At 39.7% G+C, this 23757-nt stretch overlaps 1 protein-coding gene across 1 annotated transcript in view; it reads right to left on the bottom strand.

Moving 5' to 3' along the window:
* Positions 1 to 2207: 2207 nt before the first annotated feature.
* LOC126412096 (Bloom syndrome protein homolog) overlaps positions 2208 to 23757 on the bottom strand; it is a 196612-nt gene continuing 175062 nt past the window's right edge. The window contains exons 21-24 of the mRNA XM_050081515.1: positions 15342 to 15527; positions 12440 to 12578; positions 8316 to 8505; positions 2208 to 3831 (exon numbers count right to left, since the gene is read on the bottom strand). Coding sequence (XP_049937472.1) covers positions 3666 to 3831; positions 8316 to 8505; positions 12440 to 12578; positions 15342 to 15527 — 681 coding nt within the window. The 3' untranslated portion in view covers positions 2208 to 3665. The remainder of the gene's footprint in view (positions 3832 to 8315; positions 8506 to 12439; positions 12579 to 15341; positions 15528 to 23757) is intronic.

The raw sequence follows: 23757 nt of genomic DNA, 5'->3' as shown, positions 1-23757 counted from the left end.
CTATTTTTATATCATTCACATAAATAAATACGATGCTCTTTCAAGCCAATGCCCAAAAAACCATGTTTATAATCTGATGGAAACTGCTGGTGAATTTGTTACTTCAAATCAAACTGCATTGGGCACGTCATAAAGAAAGTATACTTCCAGCTCATCTCTTAACCATCAACATCTAAGCACCGATTCTTGAGATCTAAGACTGTAAAACATACAAACAGGTTACAATTTATCTAATCTATGGGGTAATGGATAACTATCTTTCACTGTAATTTTACTTAATTTTCTGTAACCTATACCGATGTTACACTCCCCATTTTTCTTTTTACAGCTACAGCCTGGTTAGCATATTTGGATTAACTTGGTTCAATAAAACACACCTGGGCTTGGTTACCAACAATCTCTTTCTCCCCTGGTGACAATTTCTGGGTCTGCTATTAGTTGGTTGTGTTTGTGTTTTTTGGGATGTAATTAGTCACTAATATTTCAGTACATTCCTCTATTTCATCACTAACAGTGCTTTTAATACAAAAATCTGGTTCATCTGCTTCACAGACCACATGAGATGAGCTTCCACTTATGGCTCCCTAACTGTACCTCCAGCCTGTTTAAGTAAACATTGGCTTGGTCAAATATATAATTTCCAGTAGACATGTCTAAATTTGTAATATTTCCGGAAACAACATAAACATCTTCAATTAGGATAGAAGATGAAGTACTGAACTAAAATTTGTGCCAAAGTGCACAGCCTGTGAAGCAGTCATTGAAATGAAGGATATCATGTTTGGCAGCGTGTTCAGCAACAGGATGGTCCACTCGTTTCTTGGCCACAGTTTGTCGGTGGCCGCTCATGCACACAGACAGCTTGTTAGTTGTCATTCCCACATAAAATGCAGAACACTCGTTGCAGCTTAGGTTGCAGACCGCGTGACTGGTTTCACAGGTAGGCCTGCCTTTGATGGGATAGGCGATGTTAGTGACCGTACTGGAGTAAGTGAGGGTGGGAGGATGTATGGGACAGGTCTTGCATCTACGTCTATTACAGGGGTATGAGCCATGAGGTAAGGGATTGGGAGCAGCATTTGTGTAAGGATGGACGAGTATATTGTGTAGGTTTGGTGGACGGCGGAACACCAATGTGGTAGGCGTGGGAAGGACATTTCTCATTTCAGCACATACTGAGAGATAATCGAAACCCTGACGGAGAACTCCAGTTGCTCCAGTCCTGGGTGGCACTGAGTTATGAGGGGAATGCACCTCTGTGGGCGAATGGTGGGACTTTGGGAGGTGGTGGGAGACTGGAAAGATAAAGCACGGGAGATTTGTTTTTGTACAAGGTTGGGAAGACAATTACGGTCAGTGAAGGCTTCAGTGAGACACTTAGTATATTTCGAGAGGAACTGCTTGTCACTGCAGATGCGATGACCATGGGTGTCTAGGCTGTACGGAAGGGAATTCTTGATATGGAATGGCCTTAATGGCTGAAAGCTTTAACTGTGAAAATCTTTTTGTTGTGCCTATCTGCGACTCAGCATCTCCACTATATGGCAAAAATACACAGAAGATTTACATTGACTATGTGGTCAATGTGAGAACTGCGCTTAACTTTTTTCCTCTTTTCCTTCAGTAATGACAATATTTTACTCTACTAGTTTGGTATGTTGCTTTTTCTTCTTCATTATCTTCATCCTCAAATTCTACATTAATTTTCAATACAAACTTTTCTAAACTGGATGAACATTAACAAATTTCAGCAGTTATTTCATTCTTTAAGCCCCTTTCAACAACAATATACTGCAGAGTGAAAAATTCATTCTGTAAACCATCCCCCAAACTGTGGCTAAGCCTTGTCTCTGCAACGGTCCTTCTTCCAGGAGTGCTAGTCCTGAAAGTCATGCAGGAGTACTTCTTTGTAGTTTGGAAGTTAGGAAATATGGTACTGAAGGAAGTAAATCTGTGAGGACAGGTCATGAGTAGCTTCGGTCTCCAGAAGGATCACACAGTACCCACATTTGGTACAAGTATAGCTTCAGAAAGTTTTCTGTTTATGGAAATTTATGTGGAAACTGAAGTATTTCTTGTTTTTTTTACGAAAAAAACCTGGAAATATGACCACTTTATAAAATGAATGGAAATCTTTTTGCTCGACATTATCATCTAGAAAACCACATTTCACAATAAAAAATATTCTTATTGAACTGATACACATTTACAGTAATTGAAAAACTCTTAAATAATTGTGACATGGTCATTATCCATTAACATACACATATTTACAGTCAGTAACCAAAAGCAGCATATAATGTTTCATCTCTTGATTATAAACTGAAACAACACTTTGAGGCAATAGCTTACTCATGCATTATGCTTTAGATAAAAAGAAATCATCAGACTGCAACAAGAAAGTAACAGTAAGGTTGTTAAACATCCAACATAAATACCAAATTACTTTTACACAATGTGCTATTATTGCATTGGACCATAACAGCAATAAACATCAGGGTATAGTGACAGTAGGAACATTCCGCATAAAATAACTTTAAGTTGAGTAATATCTAAGTTATGTACTTACAGATGGTCAAATGATGAGACCCATCAAAACTGTACACTGCAGCTACTACAACAGAAATACTAAAATGTGGATACTACTTTAAATGAAAACGAGGTTAGAGAGATAAAGAGATGTATATGGAGGTGAGGAAATGCAATAGTAGCAGAATGAGAAAAAGAAGAAGCAAATGATCATATTAAACAGCTAGTTGTGTTCCACTGCTTTACTAACACACTAGTTATTCAGTAAGCATCATTCGGTGAACATTATAGCAAAAACGTCAGCTTTTGGTAGATACACCTGCACTTCCATTTATCTGTTAATTTCTAATTTGGACTTTTGCCATGGCTACTATCCAAGGCCACTGGCATTCTGTACATTAGTATTTCAATTCCCTGAGATTTTGAATGAAAGAGGGCACAAAGGAGGGGGGAGGGGGAGAAAGAGGTAGATAGATAGATAGATAGATAGATAGATAGATAGACAGAGAGATAGAGATAGAGAGAGAGAGAGAGAGAGAGAGAGAGAGAGAGAATGCATGTGCACAGATGCAAGCATGACACACACACAGGTGTGACACTGTGTAAGACAAAGGCACATTATATATAATGACCAAAGCACCAAGCTTTCAAAGCTTTCTACACAGCAAAGTTGTTCATACATTGGTAACATTTCACATGAACACTGGACAACAAACAAGAATGCAACATAAAACAACCCTCACAATCACAGCTTCTCTAACAATTAGCCTTTTCCACAGATGTCACCATCACTATTGTCCTTCTACTTTTCAAAACAGTATTACACTTACACAATTTTTTAAGACAATCACACCAAGCAACCAGTTATATTAATCTTGTTATTTATATGCACACACAAATGACTTTCAACAGTCTTTTTATCAAAATATAATCCATACCATTTATTCAACAGTTACAATTAAATAAGGAGTTAAAAACAAGGGTATTATAGAAAAATTTTCTCTTGGGAGATTTATAATCAGTATTATATACTACTATTATTAAAAAAATAAATTATCATTACTGCACACTGTCACATATTTACAGAGATTTAAATTATACGATTTGATACAAATCATAGTTTAAGGCAAATATATTCACAAAGAGGAACACTTTGGATTTGGTAAGAAAGATGGCCTTTTAGATGGTGGCAATTTTTTCCCAGGAATTGCCATTAGACCCAGGCCACTGTTAGAACGACCACCTCTTGAACTCTTCTTGGGGCTATATTTTTTGCGCGGTGATGCTGAACCTCTACCTCTCCTGTTTTGAGAAACATGATTGCAGTACATTAAATACTATACATTAATCACCACCATGAGACTAACAACTAATTAACATTCCACTAAATATGTTCTCCACCTCAAAAATAGAATTCCGTACAATATGTGACTATTTATGAATAATTTAAGAGGTATAGTTACCAACTCACTGTACAGTTGAGACTTTGAATGTTTGATAGGCACAAATACAAGACTACAATGTTGCTAAGTTTTTACACACACACACACACACACACACACACACACACACACACACACCTGCACAGGTACATTCTTTCGACTGGCTACATTGTATCAGCAGTGCATCTTGACTAGGGGTGAGTGGTTGTACCGGGAGAAGCGAGCGAGGGAAAAGAGGGGGGTGGGGAGATAGAGGAAAAGTGGCTAATGGCTGGGAGGGAAGAGACCACAAGTGCACAAGATAGGAATGAGGAACTGGTGTAGCCAAGAGAAGTGCATGTGGCAAAAAATGGTGAGGAGTGAACTGGGAGGGAGCAACTGAACAGAGAAGGAAGAAGAGGTAGACTACTGCGAAGAGGGTATAAGTGTAAAATGAATGAAGTGAGGGGGCATGGAGAAAAGGTTGGGTGTTGGGAGGGGGGATCAGGATTGTGAGATTTAAGGATGTGTCCTAAGGACAACTTACATCTCATAGTTATGAGAAGGTGTTATTGGGGAGGGGTGCTGATGGAATAGATGGAGGGGAATGGGGCAGGGGGTGGGATTCAGCTGACACAAGTTGTAGGCAGACAGTGAAGTCTAGCTTCTGCCACTGTTGGTCAACTCTGCTCTCAGCCAAAACTAGGCAGTGGATAGCTGATTGACAGTCATACATACGTAAAAGACAGTGTAAAAGCTGCAGCAGAACTTTTATGTAGTATGCTGCTCTCACAGGTGACCCTGCTTCTCACAGTATAGGATATGCCTGTGGCAGGCTGGAGAAGGATGTGCTGGGTGGGTGTCTAGGATAGGAACTGGACTAACTTAATAAGAATGGTGACAAGACGAACTTAAAACAATTAACGTCCAATTTCTTTACAGGCATATTTTTCCAAAATATTCAAAAAAAGCAATGTATTAAAGAGCAGTTGCACACTCAAAAGTGGAAACACCTACTTAGCACATCACAATTTGGATTTCAGAAAATTATACATTCACTCATCAAACAGTTTAATCCTTAAATAATATCACTGATTGGTCTTTTTTATGACCTTTCCAAGGCATTTGATTTAGTAGATCATGTTACTCTCTCTGAAAAACTCAGGTTTTATGGAATTGATGGCTTAACGCACAGTGACTGGGGAAAACTCACAAAAGGAGTCCCACTGGGTTCAATTTTGGGTCCACTCCTATTCTTTATAAATGTGAATGATCTTCTACATAGCATTCAACAAGCAAATTGGTACTTTTTGCAGATGATACTAATGTTATAATAAATCCTAGTAGCGAGAAAGCAACAGAAGAATTGATAATTGATATATTCCAAAGAATTATTAAGTGGTTCTTTGAAAATAGACTCTCCCTAAATTTTGAAAAAAAAAAAACCACTACATTCAGGTCTGTACAACAAATACGGTCATACCAACAACTGATGTAGCACATGAGCAGAGGTCAGTAAATTGGGTATGATGCTCCAAATTTTTGGGTGTACATATTGATAAAAATGTGAACTGGAAACTGGAAGAAGCATATTACTGAGATTCTCGAACAATTAAGTTCAGCTCTTTGTATAATTACTTATCTAGGAAACTAACATATTTGGCATATTTCCACTCAATAATGTCTTACGGAATAATTTTCTGGGGTAACTCATCACTTAAAAAGAGAGTAATGACTGTACAAAAACGAACAGTAAGAATAATATGTGGTGTTCACCTGTGGGCATCATGTAAGTACCTCTTCCAGGAGGTAGACATTTTAACAGCACTGTCACAACACATATATATTCACTAATGAAATTCATCATAAATAATATAGCACAATTTGAGAAGACCAGTAAAGTCCATACTTACAACACTAAAGGGAAAAATAACCTTTATTACCCGTTGCTAAAGCTGTCAGTTGGAAAGGAGGTCCTATGCAGCAACAAAAATTTTGGATCCTTTGACCAATAACATAAAATATCTGACAGGTAGTGAAGCACGTTTTAAATCTAATTTAAAATCATTTCTCCTGAGCAACTCCTACTATTCCATTGATAAATTTCTACTTAAAAATTGGTAATCAGCAAAAAAAAGTGTAGCTGCATGAACAGGACTAAAAATAATAACGTGTTCATTAATGTTAACAGTAATCCTGTGCACATACCCTGGAACCCAACTTGTTCTACATCATTTCAATAAAAAAATTGTTCAAATGGTCCAGGAAACATCTAACTAACTAACTAACTGACTTGAATCTTCTGCAGGGGTATGACGCACACGACAAGGAGTTGGGAGTAGGTGTGGGATAAAGATGAACCATGATATTTCATATATTGAGTGAGTGGTAGAATACCACTCTGGGAGGCTTGGCAAGGCCTGTAGGTAGAATGTGAAGCATGTTGGCTCTGCTTCACAACCTGTACCACCTGAATTCTCCTGTAAAATGTCAGTTTCACTTAACTACATAGATGAGATTTGCTATTACAATACATATATTGCCTCAAGCTCAACCCCCACCCCTCTTCTCATTGGCCTCAATAATCTCCCTTTAGGCCTGTCACTCACCCACCTCCACCCCTGTCCCAATGGCCACAAATTCTACTCATTCTACATTTAAACTCACCTCTCCGTAGCCTTCATCTTCCACAGTTCTATCTCTGCCTCTCAGTCTAATCTTCCTTGAAATGGTGAGCCAAACTCAACTTCCCTCAGCCTGGACCAGAGGGAGCTTACTGTTGGCGCATTCCTATTTGTGGACATGCTGCATCCCTCAATTAGTTGTTGTCACCCCTTGATCACAACTGTCCCTTCCCATCACTATCCCCTCCATCACCCAATCAACTCTTCATCCTCACCCTAGTTAAGTTACACTGGTGGTACCATGTAAAAGTGCAGGTGTATGTACATTCTGCACTAATGAGCTCTGCAAAAGGGCACAGCCTGAAAGCTTAGCAACATTTTCAGTCTTGAGAATGAAATTTTCACTCTGCAGCGGAGTGTATAAAACAGTGTGTCGAACCGAGACTCGAACTCGGGATCTTTGCCTTTTGTGGGCAAGTGCTCTATCGACTGAGCTACCCAGACACAACTAACGCCCCATCCTCACAGCTTTAATTCCTCCAGTACCACATCTCCTACCTTCCAAACTTCACAGAAGCTCTCCTGTAGAACTTGCACAACTAGCACTCCAGGAGAAAGGATATTGTGGAGACATGGCTTTGCCACAGCCTGGGGGATGTTTCCAGGATGAAATTTTCACTCTGCACTTAATCTGCCAGGAAGTTTCATAACAGCATACACTCCACTGCAGAGTGAAAATTTCATTCTGGAAACATCACCCAGGCTGTGGCAAAGCCATGTCTCTGCAATATCCTTTCTTCCAGGAGTGCTAGTTCTGTAAGTTTCGCAGGAGAGCTTCTGTAAAGTTTGGAAGGTAGGAGATGAGGTGCTGGCGGTATTAAAGCTGTGAGAATGAGGTGTGGGTTGTGCTTGGGTAGCTCAGTCAGTAGAGTACTTGCCCGCGAATGACAAAGGTCCTGAGTTTGAGTCTCGGTCTGGCACATAGTTATAATTTGCCAGCAAGTCTCATTTTCAGTCTTGCTTATGTGTCTCTTGACCACTCACCACAACCATACAGTGCACTGTTACCTTTGTTTCTTCTATTATTCATAGTCCACCAAAGACTTTCCATTATCATACCATTACATCACCACATGACTATATTTATGGTTATTAATTAATTACTTTACATGGATAAGGACTTGCATAACATAACAAAATTCTGGCGTTTTAACAGCAAGACTAGCCATCAACTGTTGTGGCAAATGTTACTTCACATTACATGAAATAATTTGTTATAGAAAAATTAAGTGTCGAGGTACTGTTTTCCAACACCTACATAATAAAACTACAGTACTGGTCATTATATTTAAGTTCTAGATTTTTTTATTATCTGCCCAATAGAGAAACTAATTATCAGTCAAGTGATTTAACATAACTGCCTCACAACTACAAAAAAAATCTAGCATAAGTTACATTTAACCTAATTGCATCAAATGACTAGCTGTAGTTGCAGAGGAAAAAGAAGCGAAAGCGGATGTCAGTGTAGATGAAATAAGAATCCACGTATATTCACAGATACCTTGAACATCACATTAAAAAGTCTAACAAGATATTTTTAATCATGTATTTAACATGTTTTGGACATGTCCCAGTCTTAAATGACAAATCTGAAGAAACCTTTACAATGCTACTGCTGAAATATAAGGTAAGGGTAGGTGGGAGTATGGCAGAGCCAGGCAAGGACACAGCATATACTTACCCAGATTTTCCTCCGCGACGGTACCTTTTTGTTCTTCTACTAGAACCTCCCCTTGCTTTACGTTTTACACCTCTTCTAGGACTGCTGAAGTACGGTGAATCATGTCCAATGTTATCAGCGCACAGCCAATCTTCCTCTTGAGAATTCTGAGGTTCTTCTGGTGTTTCTTCTGCAAGCTCAGCAAGAAGTACTGTGCAAGGTAACACAATAGAAATAAAATGCTTTGTTAAATAATAATTTGTCAATGAAATTTAATTTTGTGAGTGTTAAAAATAAGGAGAACTTTTGTTGTGCTCACATTTGTTGAGTTAAAGCGGATTTTCTGGAAGTTCCTATTTTCAAATGGATAAGTCTGAAATGTTAGTTCCAGGAAATCATCTACAGATTGCATAAACATAGCAAGTGATAAATAGTAACATCATCTTTCCCTTACAGCCTGGCCACCAAAGGATGGCATATTTGCAGTGACAAGAACTCCCTTGCCCAGTATGCTGAGGGTCTGACCAAGGCCTTCACAAACAGACATTAACCCCCACCCTGACCTATTCCACAAACAGATATCTCGTGCCATCTCCCCTCACATCCCAATCCTCTCCAACGAGCAGTCAAAAAGGAGTGCCCTCTTCATCACTCAGTACCACCCCAGACAGGAATAACTGAACCTCATACTTTGCCAGCACTTCAATTACTTATCATCATGCCCTGAAATGAGGGACATCCTAACAGAGATCCTTCCCACCTTTCCTAAGGTGGTGTTCCACCACCCACCCAAACTCTCCAACATCCTATTCCATCACTAAGCCACTCCCAATCCCAATCCCTGTGGAAGACTCAGGTGACAAGACCTGTCCAATCCATCCATCCAGCACTTCCTATTCCAGTACTGTTACTGGTTTATCCTACACCGTCAGGAACCGCCCCACCTGTGAAAGCTGCAATGTCATATACCAGCTCTGCTGCAATCATTGCACAGCTTTTTATATTAGTATGACTACCAACGAGCTGTCCACCACGATGAACGGCCACCCCCAAACTGTGTCCAAGAGCCTATAGCACAACATGCAGCTGAACATAATATGCCTGATTTCAGCAGCTGCTTCACTACCTGAGCCATCTAGATCCTCCCCTCCATCAGCAGCTTCTCTGAACTGCGCAGATGGGTGTTGTCCTTACAACAGATTCCCTGCTCCTGTAATTATTCTGGCCTCAACCTATGGTAACATACTGTCCCCACATCCTCCAATCAACAGTTTCCACCCCCTCTTTCTTATCACCACCTCCCCATTCTTGTCTCCTCTTTGTTTTCAGCCCTGTTACAATGCACCCACCCATCTTTCCCAGCTCCTCCCCTTTTTCTTTCCGTTTTTCCTACCTCCCTACCCTTCGACCTCCTGATACTGCGCCTGTTGGCATTAGTCCCTGCACATTCTGGCTCATAGTGCTCCTCTCTCGCACCAGCTACACACTGCTATCCCTTCCCCTTCCCCATTTCCTCCACATTGCTGCTTCCATTACATACGATACTTGCATTCTGGTCTGAGCTGCGACAGTTGGCAGTCATATGCGCATGAGGTGTACTTGCTTGTGCGAATGAATTGTGCGTGTTTCTCTTTCTTTTTCTGATAAACGCTTTGGATGAAAGTTTGTGTATGAGAGTCTTTTAATTGTGCCTGTCTGCAGCTTAATATGTCATCATTGCAGTAAGTGGAAATCTATCTTTTCCTGCATTGGACCTGAAGTCTCCATTTCCGCAAAAAGAAATATTTATGTAAAAATTAATTTAGACAGATGATGTTATGTTGATCTTGCCTGATTGATCATTTGTATTCTAGTCCTCCTCCTTATCTTCTACAAAGTCCAGCCCCTGACTGGGTTTGTTTGGGACATAAGTCATCAATGTACCTTTTTATTCTGTCCTTGGTTCATTATCTTCATGCCTGCTGAACTTATCAGACATTTTTGTAACAGATTTTAAGTGGTACTGCATTATATTTAGCTGCCACGAAAAACAGAAATTAAAAAGAGCCAAGGCAATACATTTTACATTCTGCTAACAGAAGAGACTTAGTCAAAGTTTCTAAATTTCCACACAAAAAGCAATGATGTTATTTGCCATCAACTTGAGGAATCTCAAGTAATGCTAGTTGGGCAGTAGTCCCTATGGAGAGTATCTTCCAGAAATAGCAGAAAGTAATGTGTGTAAAAAATAGAGTCTTAAATTCCTGATCACTGTAGAAGAGACAAAGCCCAAAGTTCCATCAAGAGAGCCAGTGTCAGCTGCAACAAGACAAGGCCCAAGATATGTGCAGCCTCAACACCTGTATGCCTAACACAGTTATATATTTCTACCACCCAAAAGTTAGAACGTTCCGTGAAGTGTGCCAGTCAGTTGTTAATGATGTGAGCCTTTTTGCTGCTCTTCATGATTATCATCCTACAACTTCAATAACTGTAAGATTACTTTATTCCATTTTCATTAATAAATCATTTGTCATGTTTTTCTGATAAATGATTTGCTTATGAATGAAAATAATTAAAGAAAACTGAGCAGTTGTCAGTAATTACAGTTTGTTACTGAAACACAAAAAGATGGAATTACTCCATTTGTTACCATCATACTCATTAGATATTTTTCCCTTTATTTCCTATACAATACTGGTGGTTACCACATCATATCTACAGCAGGAAACAGTGAAATGCTTATGAGGTATCATATCATTAAACTTATGATTCAGTAATTTATTTAAGCCATCCAGGCTCAAATGGTCCAGTTAATTTTTCAAGAAATATTTTCTTTTGAGAAGAATCTTCAATTTACCAGGTTTACGTGCCAAGTGACCATAAAAATGTCGAGCATAAATTATTGTTTATTTACAAAAAGACACGGTTCATTAGAAAACTCTAATTCCCTCTTTCCAGCAATCAGTTTACTTTCTATGAAAAGTCATTAAACAGAGAAATTATCGATAAGTAAAGTTTTCACTTACCTGAAACTACTTTTGTTATTTGAACTTTTAAGCTTCTTTGTTTCCCAGATTTAACGTTATTCTTTTATTGTACTAATCTTTTTCTGATATAGATAATATGATTATCTGAATAACATACTAACTAGGAAATTAGGAGATGGGGAAAATTACAAACCTGAGACATTTAGACGAAACTCGGTAACCACCGCATAGACATACATTTTACCAACCAAATAGTACCTTGAACTAGTATACTTTTGCAGTTATCTAACCTACAGTTAAACAAATTATTACCTGATTCAAAGGTACTACATCACTACTGAATTTGGCCCTTGTATCATTATAACATCAGTCTCGCAAACTGGGAGAATGGTGTACTGACCACATGCACCTTCATATCTGCATCCAGTGATGGCTGTGGCCTGAGGTGACACGGTGACCAGTCGGTACCGTTGGGCCTTCATGGCCTATTTGGGTGGAGTTTAGTTTATCACTATAAAATAAAATTTAACTACAAATTTCACTAATTATACTTTATATATTGCAGTTCACATCTAGCCATCAACTCATTAACACCTATATGCAGTTCACATTAAGCGAGCATCAAGTTAAAATCTCAATGAAAGTCCATTGACAAGGACATAAAGTTGTGACTTGTGTTATTATCTGTTACGCATTTACTTTAAGTTGGTACCTAGCTGTCAACCAGTCAACACTTCCATGTCAAAGTCTGTCTTTACTATTTTATTAATTTCTCCATGTCAGTAACTGAACATTTGTGTATTGCTACCAGTGATTAGAAAACCTATAGTGTCCAGCGGCTATGTAACCAAAAACAACTCTTTGCTATTCATGAATCAGAACTCGCTTGTGAAAGTGCAATGTAAAAATATTGCCACTGTCAGAATATTTCACAGTTTACTGGAAGTGTCTACCTATGATTAACACTCTATAAGAAAACTTATAGAAAAGCTGGTCATTGTGTTTACAAGAGTGATAATTGTGACAACTAATCAAGTGAAAAAAGGTGTGTGTTGCATCTTTCATTTAAAAATTTGCGACAGACATTCGACCACTAGCTACTGACGGCCATCGAAAACTCACATGTAACGCATGTTCCACAACTCAATGAGAATCAGTAATACTGTAAGTACATACCCAATTTTTCAGCAGCATGTTGCTGAGTAATCTGAAGGAGTGCTTTCCCATACTTCTCAAAGTTAGCTTTTGTTACATGGGATATTTGCAACATTTCTTCTTCTGTTTCAGGCATCAGTTGTGACATTGCTTGAATAGCCTATATGATGACAAACAGAAACCATCAATGTCAAATTTTCGAAAGAAATATAATAAGTTTTTGTAAGATAAAATAAAATTAATCTATTCAGACTGCTAACTCACACCACCACTACGAACGGAAGAGCCAACTAGCACCTTGTACAAAATATTAAATCATTTAATTGTGTCACATAACTGTTAATAAAAGGAATTACGTATTAATGTCTTGTTTCAGAGAGTCCACGACAAAGACGCGTATCTGCATAATAAGTACCATATTTGCACAAATATAGTACACATGCAAATATAGGGCCAACCTATACTTTTGACAAGAGATTATAGTAAAAAGTAAATCTAGAATATAGACTGCACTCCTAAATTTACACGAAAGTTCATTTAGACACGACTTTGAGCTGCATCTCTCCCCCCGCCCTTCCTCAATTCCCTCATAACTAAGGATGACTCATCACCAACAGGTTAGTTTTGCATATTAGGTGGTCTGATGACACAGTGGTAAACAAGTTCAAAGTGAGGGCAAGAGAAAAATTTATCATTTAGTTTCTGAAGTTTCTCAGTGACAATAGGGAAGGAGCGCACTTGTAACACAGTGAAATTTAAACTTTAAGTTATCAGCTACGCAAAAGAACACGGGAATTGGGAGGAGGAGGACGAGATTAGTTATTAACATCCCGCTGGCAACAAAGTCATTAGAAACGGAGCATAAGCTCAGATTAGGAAAGGATGGAGAAGGAAACTGGCTGTGCCCTTTTGAAGAAATCAACCTGGCATTTGCCTTAAGTGATTAAGGGAAATGACAGAAAGCCTAAATCAGGATGGTGTGACATGGGTTTGAACCGTCGTCCTCCCAAATGTGAGTCCAGTGTGCTAACCATGCCACTACCCTCCTCGGTATGGGAAGTGGGAAGTTGGACGCAGATTTCATGTTGATGAAAAAAAGCATTACTCTGTGTTGTGTAAATGAAGAGAAACTGTTAAAGAATTCAAAAAGTCAGTGAGTCATTTTGAGGGTAAAAAGTACAAATATCCAGATTTCGAAAGAGATTTGCTTGATTTTGCAGTTTAAAACAGCAAATGTCGATACATCATTACAATTTAAATAAATCAAATCAAAGACTGCAAAACAGCACATAAAAGAAAAATTTTGGCAGTGGAGTTTAATGTTTCATATGGGTGGGTTCAGTGATGAATGCAACAAAATAATCTGTTTGTTGCAGAACTATAACCACGCAAAAACTGCCTAAAGCTTAGGAAAACAGTTTGACATCTTTTCAGTGTTATGCGATCCAATTTCATCAAATTATCTTCCATTAGGAAAGTGGAATGTGTTATGCGACTGTGATATGACTTTAAAAATGGTAGAGAGCAGCAATCAGTAGTCATTTCTGTTCTAGCTTTATTAAAGCAGACCCAGATTTTGGCTAGTAATTAGCCATCATCAATGCAGTATTTCAGAGTTGTTATACATGTCCTAGTATGTCTACATCTGTTGTTCAGGCTTCTGTTACAGTTCATTAAAGACTACTCAGACTGCTTTAATGAAGCTAGAACAAAAATGACGACTGATTGCTGCTCTCTACCACTTTAGAAATGATCCAACATCGACACAACATATTTATTTACATTCTCAAATACAGAATGTAGACAAATGTTAGTCTACTCCGATATGCTGAACAGCACTATAATAAATAATGTAGGGTAATATAGTGTGCAAATACATACATGTGTGCTGAAAAGCAGTGGTGCATAGTGATGCTGAGCATTATGGCTGATGCATGAAAACTGCCACTGGATGGTTTTTAATTAGAGAACCCTCTCCAAGGGAGAAAGCTTTTCAGCTCATGTTATTGTAAGAGCTCATGGCAGTGGGTGGTGGATGACAGAGGAACTTGTCCTACATTGGATTTCTGCAGCATGGAATAAGTGGCCAGGGGCTCTTCTTCACTAAAAATAAGTGCTTCTGTTGGATAGTTTTTGAAGGCACATTGATGATCGAGTGAAACAAAAACTGAAAGATGGAAACTGTGATCTAGCAATTATTCCTTGTGGCATGACATATGCACTGCAGCCCATGGATGTGTGTATCAATCGTCCATTCAAAGCAAATGTGAGACAAGTCTATAGAAACCACATAATGAAGAAAGCAACTTCGATGCCAGGAGGCCATTTGCAAATGTGTGTCTGTGCCAGAAGTGTGTCATTGGATTTTGACTGCTTGGTGGTCAACATGGGAAGAACTTGTCATGGAAAGTTTCAAAAAACAGGAATTTCCAGTAATCTTGGCGGAGCTGATGATGACCTTTGTGACAGTAACTCTGGACAGCATTCCCTATCATACAGTGAAGATGAAGAATCAGATGCTGGTAATGCTAAGATGGTAAAAAGCTATAGTGCTCAGTTTGGGTAAGTACAAACAAGCTGACACAGTTTTCTGAAACAAATGTGATTTCCTTTTTCTCAAGAAGAGCTGCTGTATTTGCAAACAAGTTATAAGTTTTTCTGCTACTTTGCATCTTTGATGGATTACACAAGTAACTGCAGTAACTTGGAATGGTATTAATTTCAACCCAAAATATGTGTGTACATGTCACTCAGAGATTGACTGTTTATAATCTGACAGGAAAAATCTCAATTATAGGCCACATCATGATTTTTCAAGACAAAATTTAGGAGAGGAAGTGCAGCTTGTATTTGCACAAATACTGTAATAGAAATGGAACAGGAAAATCTTGTGGTCAGTTAAGGAAACTAACTATTTTCTTACCTGTACATTCATAATAGATGCACTGCTAACACCCAGAGAGTCAGCAATTGCATTACACATATCCATAAGATCGCTGTAACACCTCTCTTCCAACAGCTTAAGTTCTTTAGCAGCTGGAGAATCAGTAACTGCTGTAGAGGCAGTTGTATCTTTGGCTGCACTTGATCCTTTCATAGCCATTGTCAACTGAAAAAGTAATATATTATTCAAAGTATGTTAGTTTCCTTTTACACAAGCCAGGATTACTGTCATAAGTATACCATGTGAGCCAAAGCAAGTATGTTTAATGAAGAGCATTCTAGCTAAGAATATAACAGATCAATAAGCTTCTGAAACTGAAAAGGAAAACCAGAGGAAAGGAGTGCCACAAAAAAGCTAGTAGCATTTACACCAGTAGTCAAGTGATTAATGCAACAACAGAACAGAAAAAAGATAATGAAAGTCCCACAGTAACAGCAGGCACCTACTCAATTATAAACTTCATGAGGGTGAGTGGAATGTTGTGGTGAAAATGAAGGGTTGCTTCTCACCAATCACGCTGAAAACTGGGTCACAGCATGTTAGCTGACAGAATGACAAAGTTGTGCAAGAATAATGCACCTCCAGTGATGAATATTTATGTACTGAACACTCTAAGTATCAGTTAGGTGCTGTTTTTTTCATTGCAGGTAATAAATGTGATGCAATGGCAACAATCATGTGTGTGGGACCCTTATCAGATAGGACTAATAGGAGATACTGAATGTACACAGGGAAGGGCAGCACAAGTGGTGATAGGCTTGTTCAACCCATGGGAGAATGTTGCAGAGATACTGAACTGGCTGACTCTTGAAGACAGAATAAACTATTCTGAGAAAGTCTATTAACAAAGTTTCAAGAACCAGCTTTAAATGACTACTCTAGGGATATACTACAACTCCCTATATACTGCTCACATAGGGATCATGAGAATACGTTTGGAATAATTACTGCACGCACAGATGCATTCAAGCAATCGTTCTTCCCACGGTCTATACATGAATGGAACAAGAAGAAACCCTAATAACTTGTACAATGGGATGTGTCCTCTGCCAGGCACTTCATGGGGGTTTGCAGAATGTAGATGTAGAGGTAGGTGTTGCACACCAATAATGAAGATGGCAAAAGATGGACAGCGATGGATAGAGAACATTATTTAACAGTATTTTTAAATTCATAAATCAATTTTGAGAGATTATTTCAAAAAGGTAAACAGGATGATATGCAGGAAAACACAAATATTTAATCTTGCCCTGTTGTGAAAGTTAACAACTGCGAATGCAGCCACCCTGTTCCTAATCTGGCAGGGGAAGGTATCAGATGGTGCACAAATCTTGCTCATCAGCTGACTTAAAAACATACACATTGACATGATGGCCTTTGCTGTACTGTTGATTGTGCAAGTGCAGCAGAAAAGTTTTTTGTACAGTACTACAATCACTTTTATTGATGCAAATAATTTGTGATAAATTGCAGCAATTGTGCCCCTTATTCCTCTGGAATAAGGCAAATGAGGGTGGATTTGATAATAAGAAGTATAATTGCATGAGTCTAGTTCAAAACGAACACTTATGTACACCATTATTGACATGTTTTTCACCTCCGTACATTGCCACACTCATCAAGAGATGATAGGTTCCTGTCACCACTCACTAGGTTTGTCCAGTGTAACACTAATTTTGAATGTTTGGTGCAAGCTTCTGTAGTACAAGGGGGGGGGGGGGATGGATTAGTGTGTGTGTGTGTGTGTTAACTAGACTCATGCAGTCATGCTTGTTGTTATCAAATCCACCACCATCTGCAAACAATGGAAAAGCCAGGCTGGAATATAACAGTATTATGAAAAGGAAAGCTGCCTCTCACCATATAGCGGAGATGGTGAGTCCCACATAGGCACAACAATAAGACTGTCACAAATAAGCTTTCAGCCAGTAAAGCCTTCATCAAAAGTGGCTTCAGTTGCCAGAGATTGCAGTCATGAGTGAGTGAGTTGCATTTCTCTCTCTCTCTCTCTCTCTCTCTCTCTCTCTCTCTCTCTCTCTCTGTGTGTGTGTGTGTGTGTGTGTGTGTGTGTGTGTGTGGAGAGGGGGTGGGGGGCACAAGCTTGTTGTCTATTTTTGACAAAGGCCTTACTGGCCGAAAGCTTATTTGTGACTGTCTTTTTGTTGTGCCTATCTGCAGTTCAGCATATCTGCTATATGGTGAGTGGCAACTTTCCTTTTAATAATATTTCACCACCATTTACCTTATTCCAGTTGTAAGGGGTCCGTAGACCCTTACTATAAGTTTGCACTCGGCACAGGTCGATAGGGTAAACAATCGATAGTGTCGTGTTGCGAGAGCGAGTGTAGAGTTGAAGTGAGTTCCCAGGTTGCGGGCCGAGCCGTGTGGAGGCCTGTTGCTGTAGTGCAAGGCTTTACCGACAAAGGGAGTGGCCATCGCCGCAGTTTAACCCCTTTGTGTTAGAATAATACGGGAAAGTGAAAAAGTATAATTACGAGAGTGATCAGTGATATTTCTGTGCCGATATTTGTGGTTTCGCATCTACCGCGCCGGCATCATTTGGATTGCAGTGTTGGATTGCAGTGATTGAATTTGCGTGTGACAATAATGAATAGTGAGGAAGCCTGTGCTGAGATTAGCCATTATTAAATATGTAAGACGAAGGCAGTGGCTGTCTCCTTCCTTTTGTGTTTTTGAGACAAATATTGATTAGTGAAGCTGTGTTGGCGTTTCTTCTTGTCACCGGACATTTCATTATTACAGCATTTGAGAAGGACAAAATGGAATGTAACAACTCCGTAGCAGTCAAATCCGATTGCCAGCCCCTATTAGGTACACGGTCATATTAATTAATATTTATTTGGGCTGCTATCAGATCCCGATCGAGCGGGATACATAAATCGGAGGTGTTACACCCTTGGCTTACCGTGAAAGGACAAGTGCAATTTTCGGACGAATCGTAAAGAACAATAGGTAATTTTACCTTGCTTAAAGCAAGAAAATATTTTTCAATGTCGGATCGAGACAGAGCATAAACTTTAAAATCGCGACAAGAAACAGTGCATTTTTGAACAATACGAAGTAATAGTATCTTACGATTGTGACTAAACTGTTTTTTCTTGCCATATTAGATAAGAATAATTGTGTCAATAAACTGTGTTATAATGTGCAAATGCGTAAATCCGCGCGAAAAACTGTGAAAAGTGAACACTAAAGAAAGACACGTGTGAACATTAATACAGCAAAACGAACTAAGAATTTGGCACTAAAGCTTTTACAGAAGTGTTTAATAGTAATATTGTGACTGGAATTGCTTTTTGAATAGTGAAAATCAGACAGCTTCATGTGGACCCATAAACTGTTATGCAGACGACAATTTATGTGGCGACGCAATTGCTGAGTGACGTCACGCAGACCCGTGTAGCAGTTGTGCCAAAGAGCTTCGATCTGCGAGGTGATTTCACACGTCATCCCAACTACCTGTGCAAGTAGTAGTTCAAGCACAGACGCACTACACCGAGCGCCGCCCCGACATCTAGCGGCCGAACTACAACTACGCCCGCCTGCAGTGCCACGGAGCGGCCGGCTGAGAACTACGACGTCCCGCCACAGCGAGCAGCGCGACTTCGAGACACCGAGCGCCAATCCAGCATCTAGCGGCCGAGCTACAAACTACGCCCGCCTGCAGCGCCACGGAGCAGCCGAAGGAGAACTACGACGACTCGCCACAGATCTTTAGCGCGACTTCACGCGGCTCCGGCGGCAGTACAGCGCTACGCCCACTTCAAACGTCAAAACATCGCAACTCGTGGTAACGTCAGTTGGTAAGTGAAGACGACTGGTTGACATAACATTAAATTGTAGTGTGCAGTCTTCGCGGTAGATAAACATTTGTAAACTGAGAGTCACATTAGGAAAAGTGCCCAATTACAGTAATTTCTGAAAAATTTGCGAAACATACTCTGAAATATAGCATATTTATTATGCATGCTGCGCAGTCTAAATGGTGATTATACAGATATGCTTATTGTTTTTGAGGATTTTACATTTATAGATTTTATGAGTGGTGTGATTTATCTTATTTAGAACATTTTACATAAGCTGTGTATGTGAGAATTGATATTTGAAGTTATTAGGGTTTGAGAGTTGTTATGTTCAGTATTCATACGTATTGTATCAATTTTGGGATTAACTGAAGATACTGCAGTTACTGTTTGATTAGTTTCATGATAATTAGGAGTGTTTTGGGTTGCTAGAGGTTATTTTGTATTACTTGCCTGTGCATTAAAGATAAACCAAACATGTCTATTGAAGATAAGCAGGTTTGTGAGGCAATAGTTGAAAGGAAAGGGATAGGACAGGAAGACGGAGATGATTCGGGAATCAGTGATTATGGAGTGTCATTAGATAGCCCAGTAGCACATTCAACTAGTTATCCCGAGACACCGGGACAAACAACGAGAGATAAGTCAGTTTCAGAAGATGCAGATAAGTGGTCAATGTTGGTAAACTTGATAAAGGAAAATAACGCATCATTAGAGAAAGGTTTTAGAGAGTCATTGAAGAAAGGTTTACAAGAAAATAACGCATCACTAAAGGAAGATTTACGAGAATCATTAGAGAAAGGTTTACAAGAGATCAAAACATCGCAAATGAAGATGGAATGTAATCTGAAGAAGGAAATGCAGGAGTTACAAGAACGACTGAAGATGGACATCGACGAGAGAGAGAGAGAGAGGAAGCTACAGAAGAGCATAGACCAAGACCAGGGAGACGTGGAGAAGATGGAAGGAAAGTTAACAAAAAAGATGGAAGACGATATTGAAGAAACGAAAGCCGAACTGGGAGAAAGAATCAACGAAGTGGAAACAAACTGCAATCATCGAATCGCCGAGGTGACGCAGATGCAGAAACAACGCAATGATGCGGTTAAGGGGATAGGAGATAGGCAAAACCAACTGGCTGTCAATCTGAGAAATGCTATAGCCGTGCAACGAGAAGAGGATAACAAGAAGGTTGCAATGGAGGTCAGGCAATTACAACAGGGAGTGCAGCAATTAGAGAGCAAGACAGAAGAAATTGATAAACGAATTAGCAATGCCACTTTAACCATTGGGGAAGGTAAGGTCGTTACCTTGATGAGCAGTGATAATCGGTATGTCCAAAATAATACAGGGCAGAAATTTAGACTGAAAGGAGGGTTGCACCCAATGATATTTATGAAATGGTTAAAAGGAGTTTTCCCAGCACATCTTAAAGACTCAGACAAGATTCAATTTGCAATAGATAGAATGGAAGGTGAGGCCTTCACTTGGGGAGTCAGGAAGAAGGAAGGGACTACTAGTTATGATCAGTCTGAAGAGGAATTCTTGAAGAAATACTGGTCCAAAAGTCATCAGTGTGCAGCAATTGAGGACCTATTCCACCGCAAGTCACTTAGTACATGGAGAGGAACATTGAGAGAGTTTGCCGAACATTTGTGGGAATTGAACGAGACCTTGGAACAACCCCTGAGTGATGACGTAATGATATCAGCGATAAAAAGAAGAATGAGCCGGAGAATGCAAGAAACTGTATCCGGGAGCCTAATTAAAGATAGGGAGGCCTTGATGGAAATACTGGAACAGTTGGAATCTGTTCGATCACAGGAACACAATCAAGTTAATGATCAAAACCGAGGGGGAAGTAATGACCCAAGGAATCATTTTGGTAATTCGTCTAATTATAGAGGAAGAGGTGGTGGCCATAGGTACAGGAACCATGGTGGTGAACGGCAATGGAGAAATGATTAGAGAAGGAGTGAAGAACCAAGAGATCATGAGAGAGGATGGGATAGGCGAATGAGTGACACAGTGCATATAGAAGAGGCGGAGAGACCGGAAAACTGAATGACACTCCAGATGAGGTCCGGTCAGGAGTGAGAACTACAAGGACCAGAGTAAACCTACTAAGACACGACAATGGTGGAGATCTGAGAGAAGATCTACTGGAGGAAAGGAGTGGGATTCCCAAAGAACCCATGCTACCCATGATAGAGATCAAGCTATGTGGACTGAATATCGAGGCATTAGTCGATACAGGAAGTGAAGCATGTGCAGTATCCAAGAGGTTATATGAACAGGTACTAAAAGCAAATATTAGCTTGCCTAGTTTCCCGGTGAGTGGAGTGAGAATTGTGAATGCGTTGGGTGCAAGGAGTAAACCTATTAAAGAACAAGTGTTGATTACCTTCGAGATAGAGGGAGAAGAATACGAAGCAACATTTTTGGTGGTGGCTGGATTGAACACATCAATTATTTTAGGGATAGATTGGTTGAATGAAGTTGATGCAGTAGTGAGTTTTGATGAAGGTACTATCAAGGTCAAAGGAAGAAAGGGAGAAGAGAAGAGATTAAAGTTTGCTGAGAGGAGTGCAATCGAAGAAGAGGAGGAATTCAGAAGGATAAATTTGTGTCATGAAGAGGAACCCACCATGGGATGCGGGGAAGAGGAACTAGAAGAAGAAGTGTTGATCCACCTTGAGGGATTAGCACGAGAGGATAGACATAAAGAGGATAAGATCAGTAAAAAGTTGGAGGAGATGACACACCTAGATGGGGGGACTAAGAGGAAATTAGCCACAGTATTATACAGGCGTTGTAAGGTATTTTCTCAATGGCCAGGTATCATGAAAGGGGTGGAATGTAAGCTAAAGATAAAGAACCATAAACCGTTCAATATAAAACAGTACTCCATTCCCCAGGCGAAACGAAGAGCAGTAGATGAAGAGATACAGAGGATGATGGACCTTGGTGTTATAGAAAGGGCCAACAGTCAATATAACAACCCCCTATTTGTTGTTGATAAGAAGGATGGAAAGGTGAGGATAGTTTTGGATGCACGAACAGTGAACAAAATCATCGAGCCGGAGCGGGAAAAACCTGAGACTATAGAAGAACTGATTCAAAAATTCCGAGGAGCAAAGGTGCTTAGTAGTATCGACTTAACTGCTGGTTACTGGCAAATACCATTGACCACAGAGTTCCGCCAGTATACAGCATTTACTTATGGAGGAAGGTGCTATCAATTTAGAGTGTTGCCATTTGGGCTTAATGTGTCAGTGTCTGAATTCATAAGAGCGATGGATAAGATACTAGTTACTAAAAAAGGTCACCGTCTACGTGGATGACCTCTTGATAGCAAGCGAATCATGGGAAGAACATTTGAATAGATTGGATGCAATCTTGGCAGCTTTTGAAACTGCAGGGGTAACTGTAAACCTGGACAAGTCGGAATTTGGCAAATCAAAGATAAAATTCCTGGGCCATATAATATCTGAGGAGGGTATCTATCCTGATCCTAGTAAAATGGAGGCTATTAGAAATTTTCCGACCCCCCATAGTAAGAGGCAGTTGCGAGCATTCTTTGGGGTTTGTGAGTTTTATAGAAAATTTGTCAAAGGATCTGTACTTAATGCCCCGAGTATGAGGGAATTGACCAAGGCGAGGATGCCGTGGCATTGGAGTGCAGAGTGCCAAACCGAGTTTGAGAATATCAAGGAAGCACTATATAGTGCAGATATATTGTACCACCCGGATTTTTTCAAGGATTTTTATTTAGGAGCAGACAGCTCTGATTATGGACTAGGAATACATTTGTACCAAATAGAGAGGAGCGGAAATGGTGAGAGTGTAAGAACAATAGCGTTCGGTAGCAGAAGTTTAAATGCTTGGGAGAGGAAACATTCAATTACTGAAAGGGAGGCACTGGCAATTGTGTGGGGGTTTAAGCGTTTCCGGTATTATTTGGCCGGGAGGCATGTGAAAGTCGTGACTGACCATAAGCCCCTTACATTTCTGACCACAAGCAGGTTGAGGCATAGCAGACTAACGCGATGGGCCCTGGCATTACAGGACTATGACTTCGAGATAATTTATTAACCAGGAGCAACACACATAATACCTGACGCTTTGTCAAGATTACCAGCTGACTCGAGAGGAATGTTGGTGGACAGGCCAGAAGGAGAAGGAGTTAGAATTAACCTGATGAAGGGAGTACAGTATGAAGAATTCATAAGGAAGTTCCTAAAGAATGTGCGCAGGGAACAGAACGAGGACGAGAAATTAAAGATAATTAAAAACAAATACAGGTGTGCAGGAGAGGAAAGAATTCGCACATTTTATTATATTCATAATGGGATACTTTATAAAAGAAACAAGGAGCGTGAGGAGAACTGGAAACTCTGTGTGCTTGAGCATGTGGTAGAAAAATTAATTTGGTATACGCACTATAGTAATGCGCATTATGCACCGAAAAAGTGTCTGGAAAAGTTGAAGTTAGATTGTGCATTCAACAACATGGGAAGGCGTATATGTAAGATACTGAGTACATGTGACACCTGTCAAAAATCTAAAAC

The sequence above is a fragment of the Schistocerca serialis genome, chromosome 7 (assembly GCF_023864345.2).
Source record: "Schistocerca serialis cubense isolate TAMUIC-IGC-003099 chromosome 7, iqSchSeri2.2, whole genome shotgun sequence".
Classification (NCBI taxonomy): Eukaryota; Metazoa; Arthropoda; class Insecta; order Orthoptera; family Acrididae; genus Schistocerca; species Schistocerca serialis.
The sequence above is the reverse complement of the archived record's forward strand: the minus strand, read 5'-3'. Positions and strand labels throughout refer to the sequence as shown.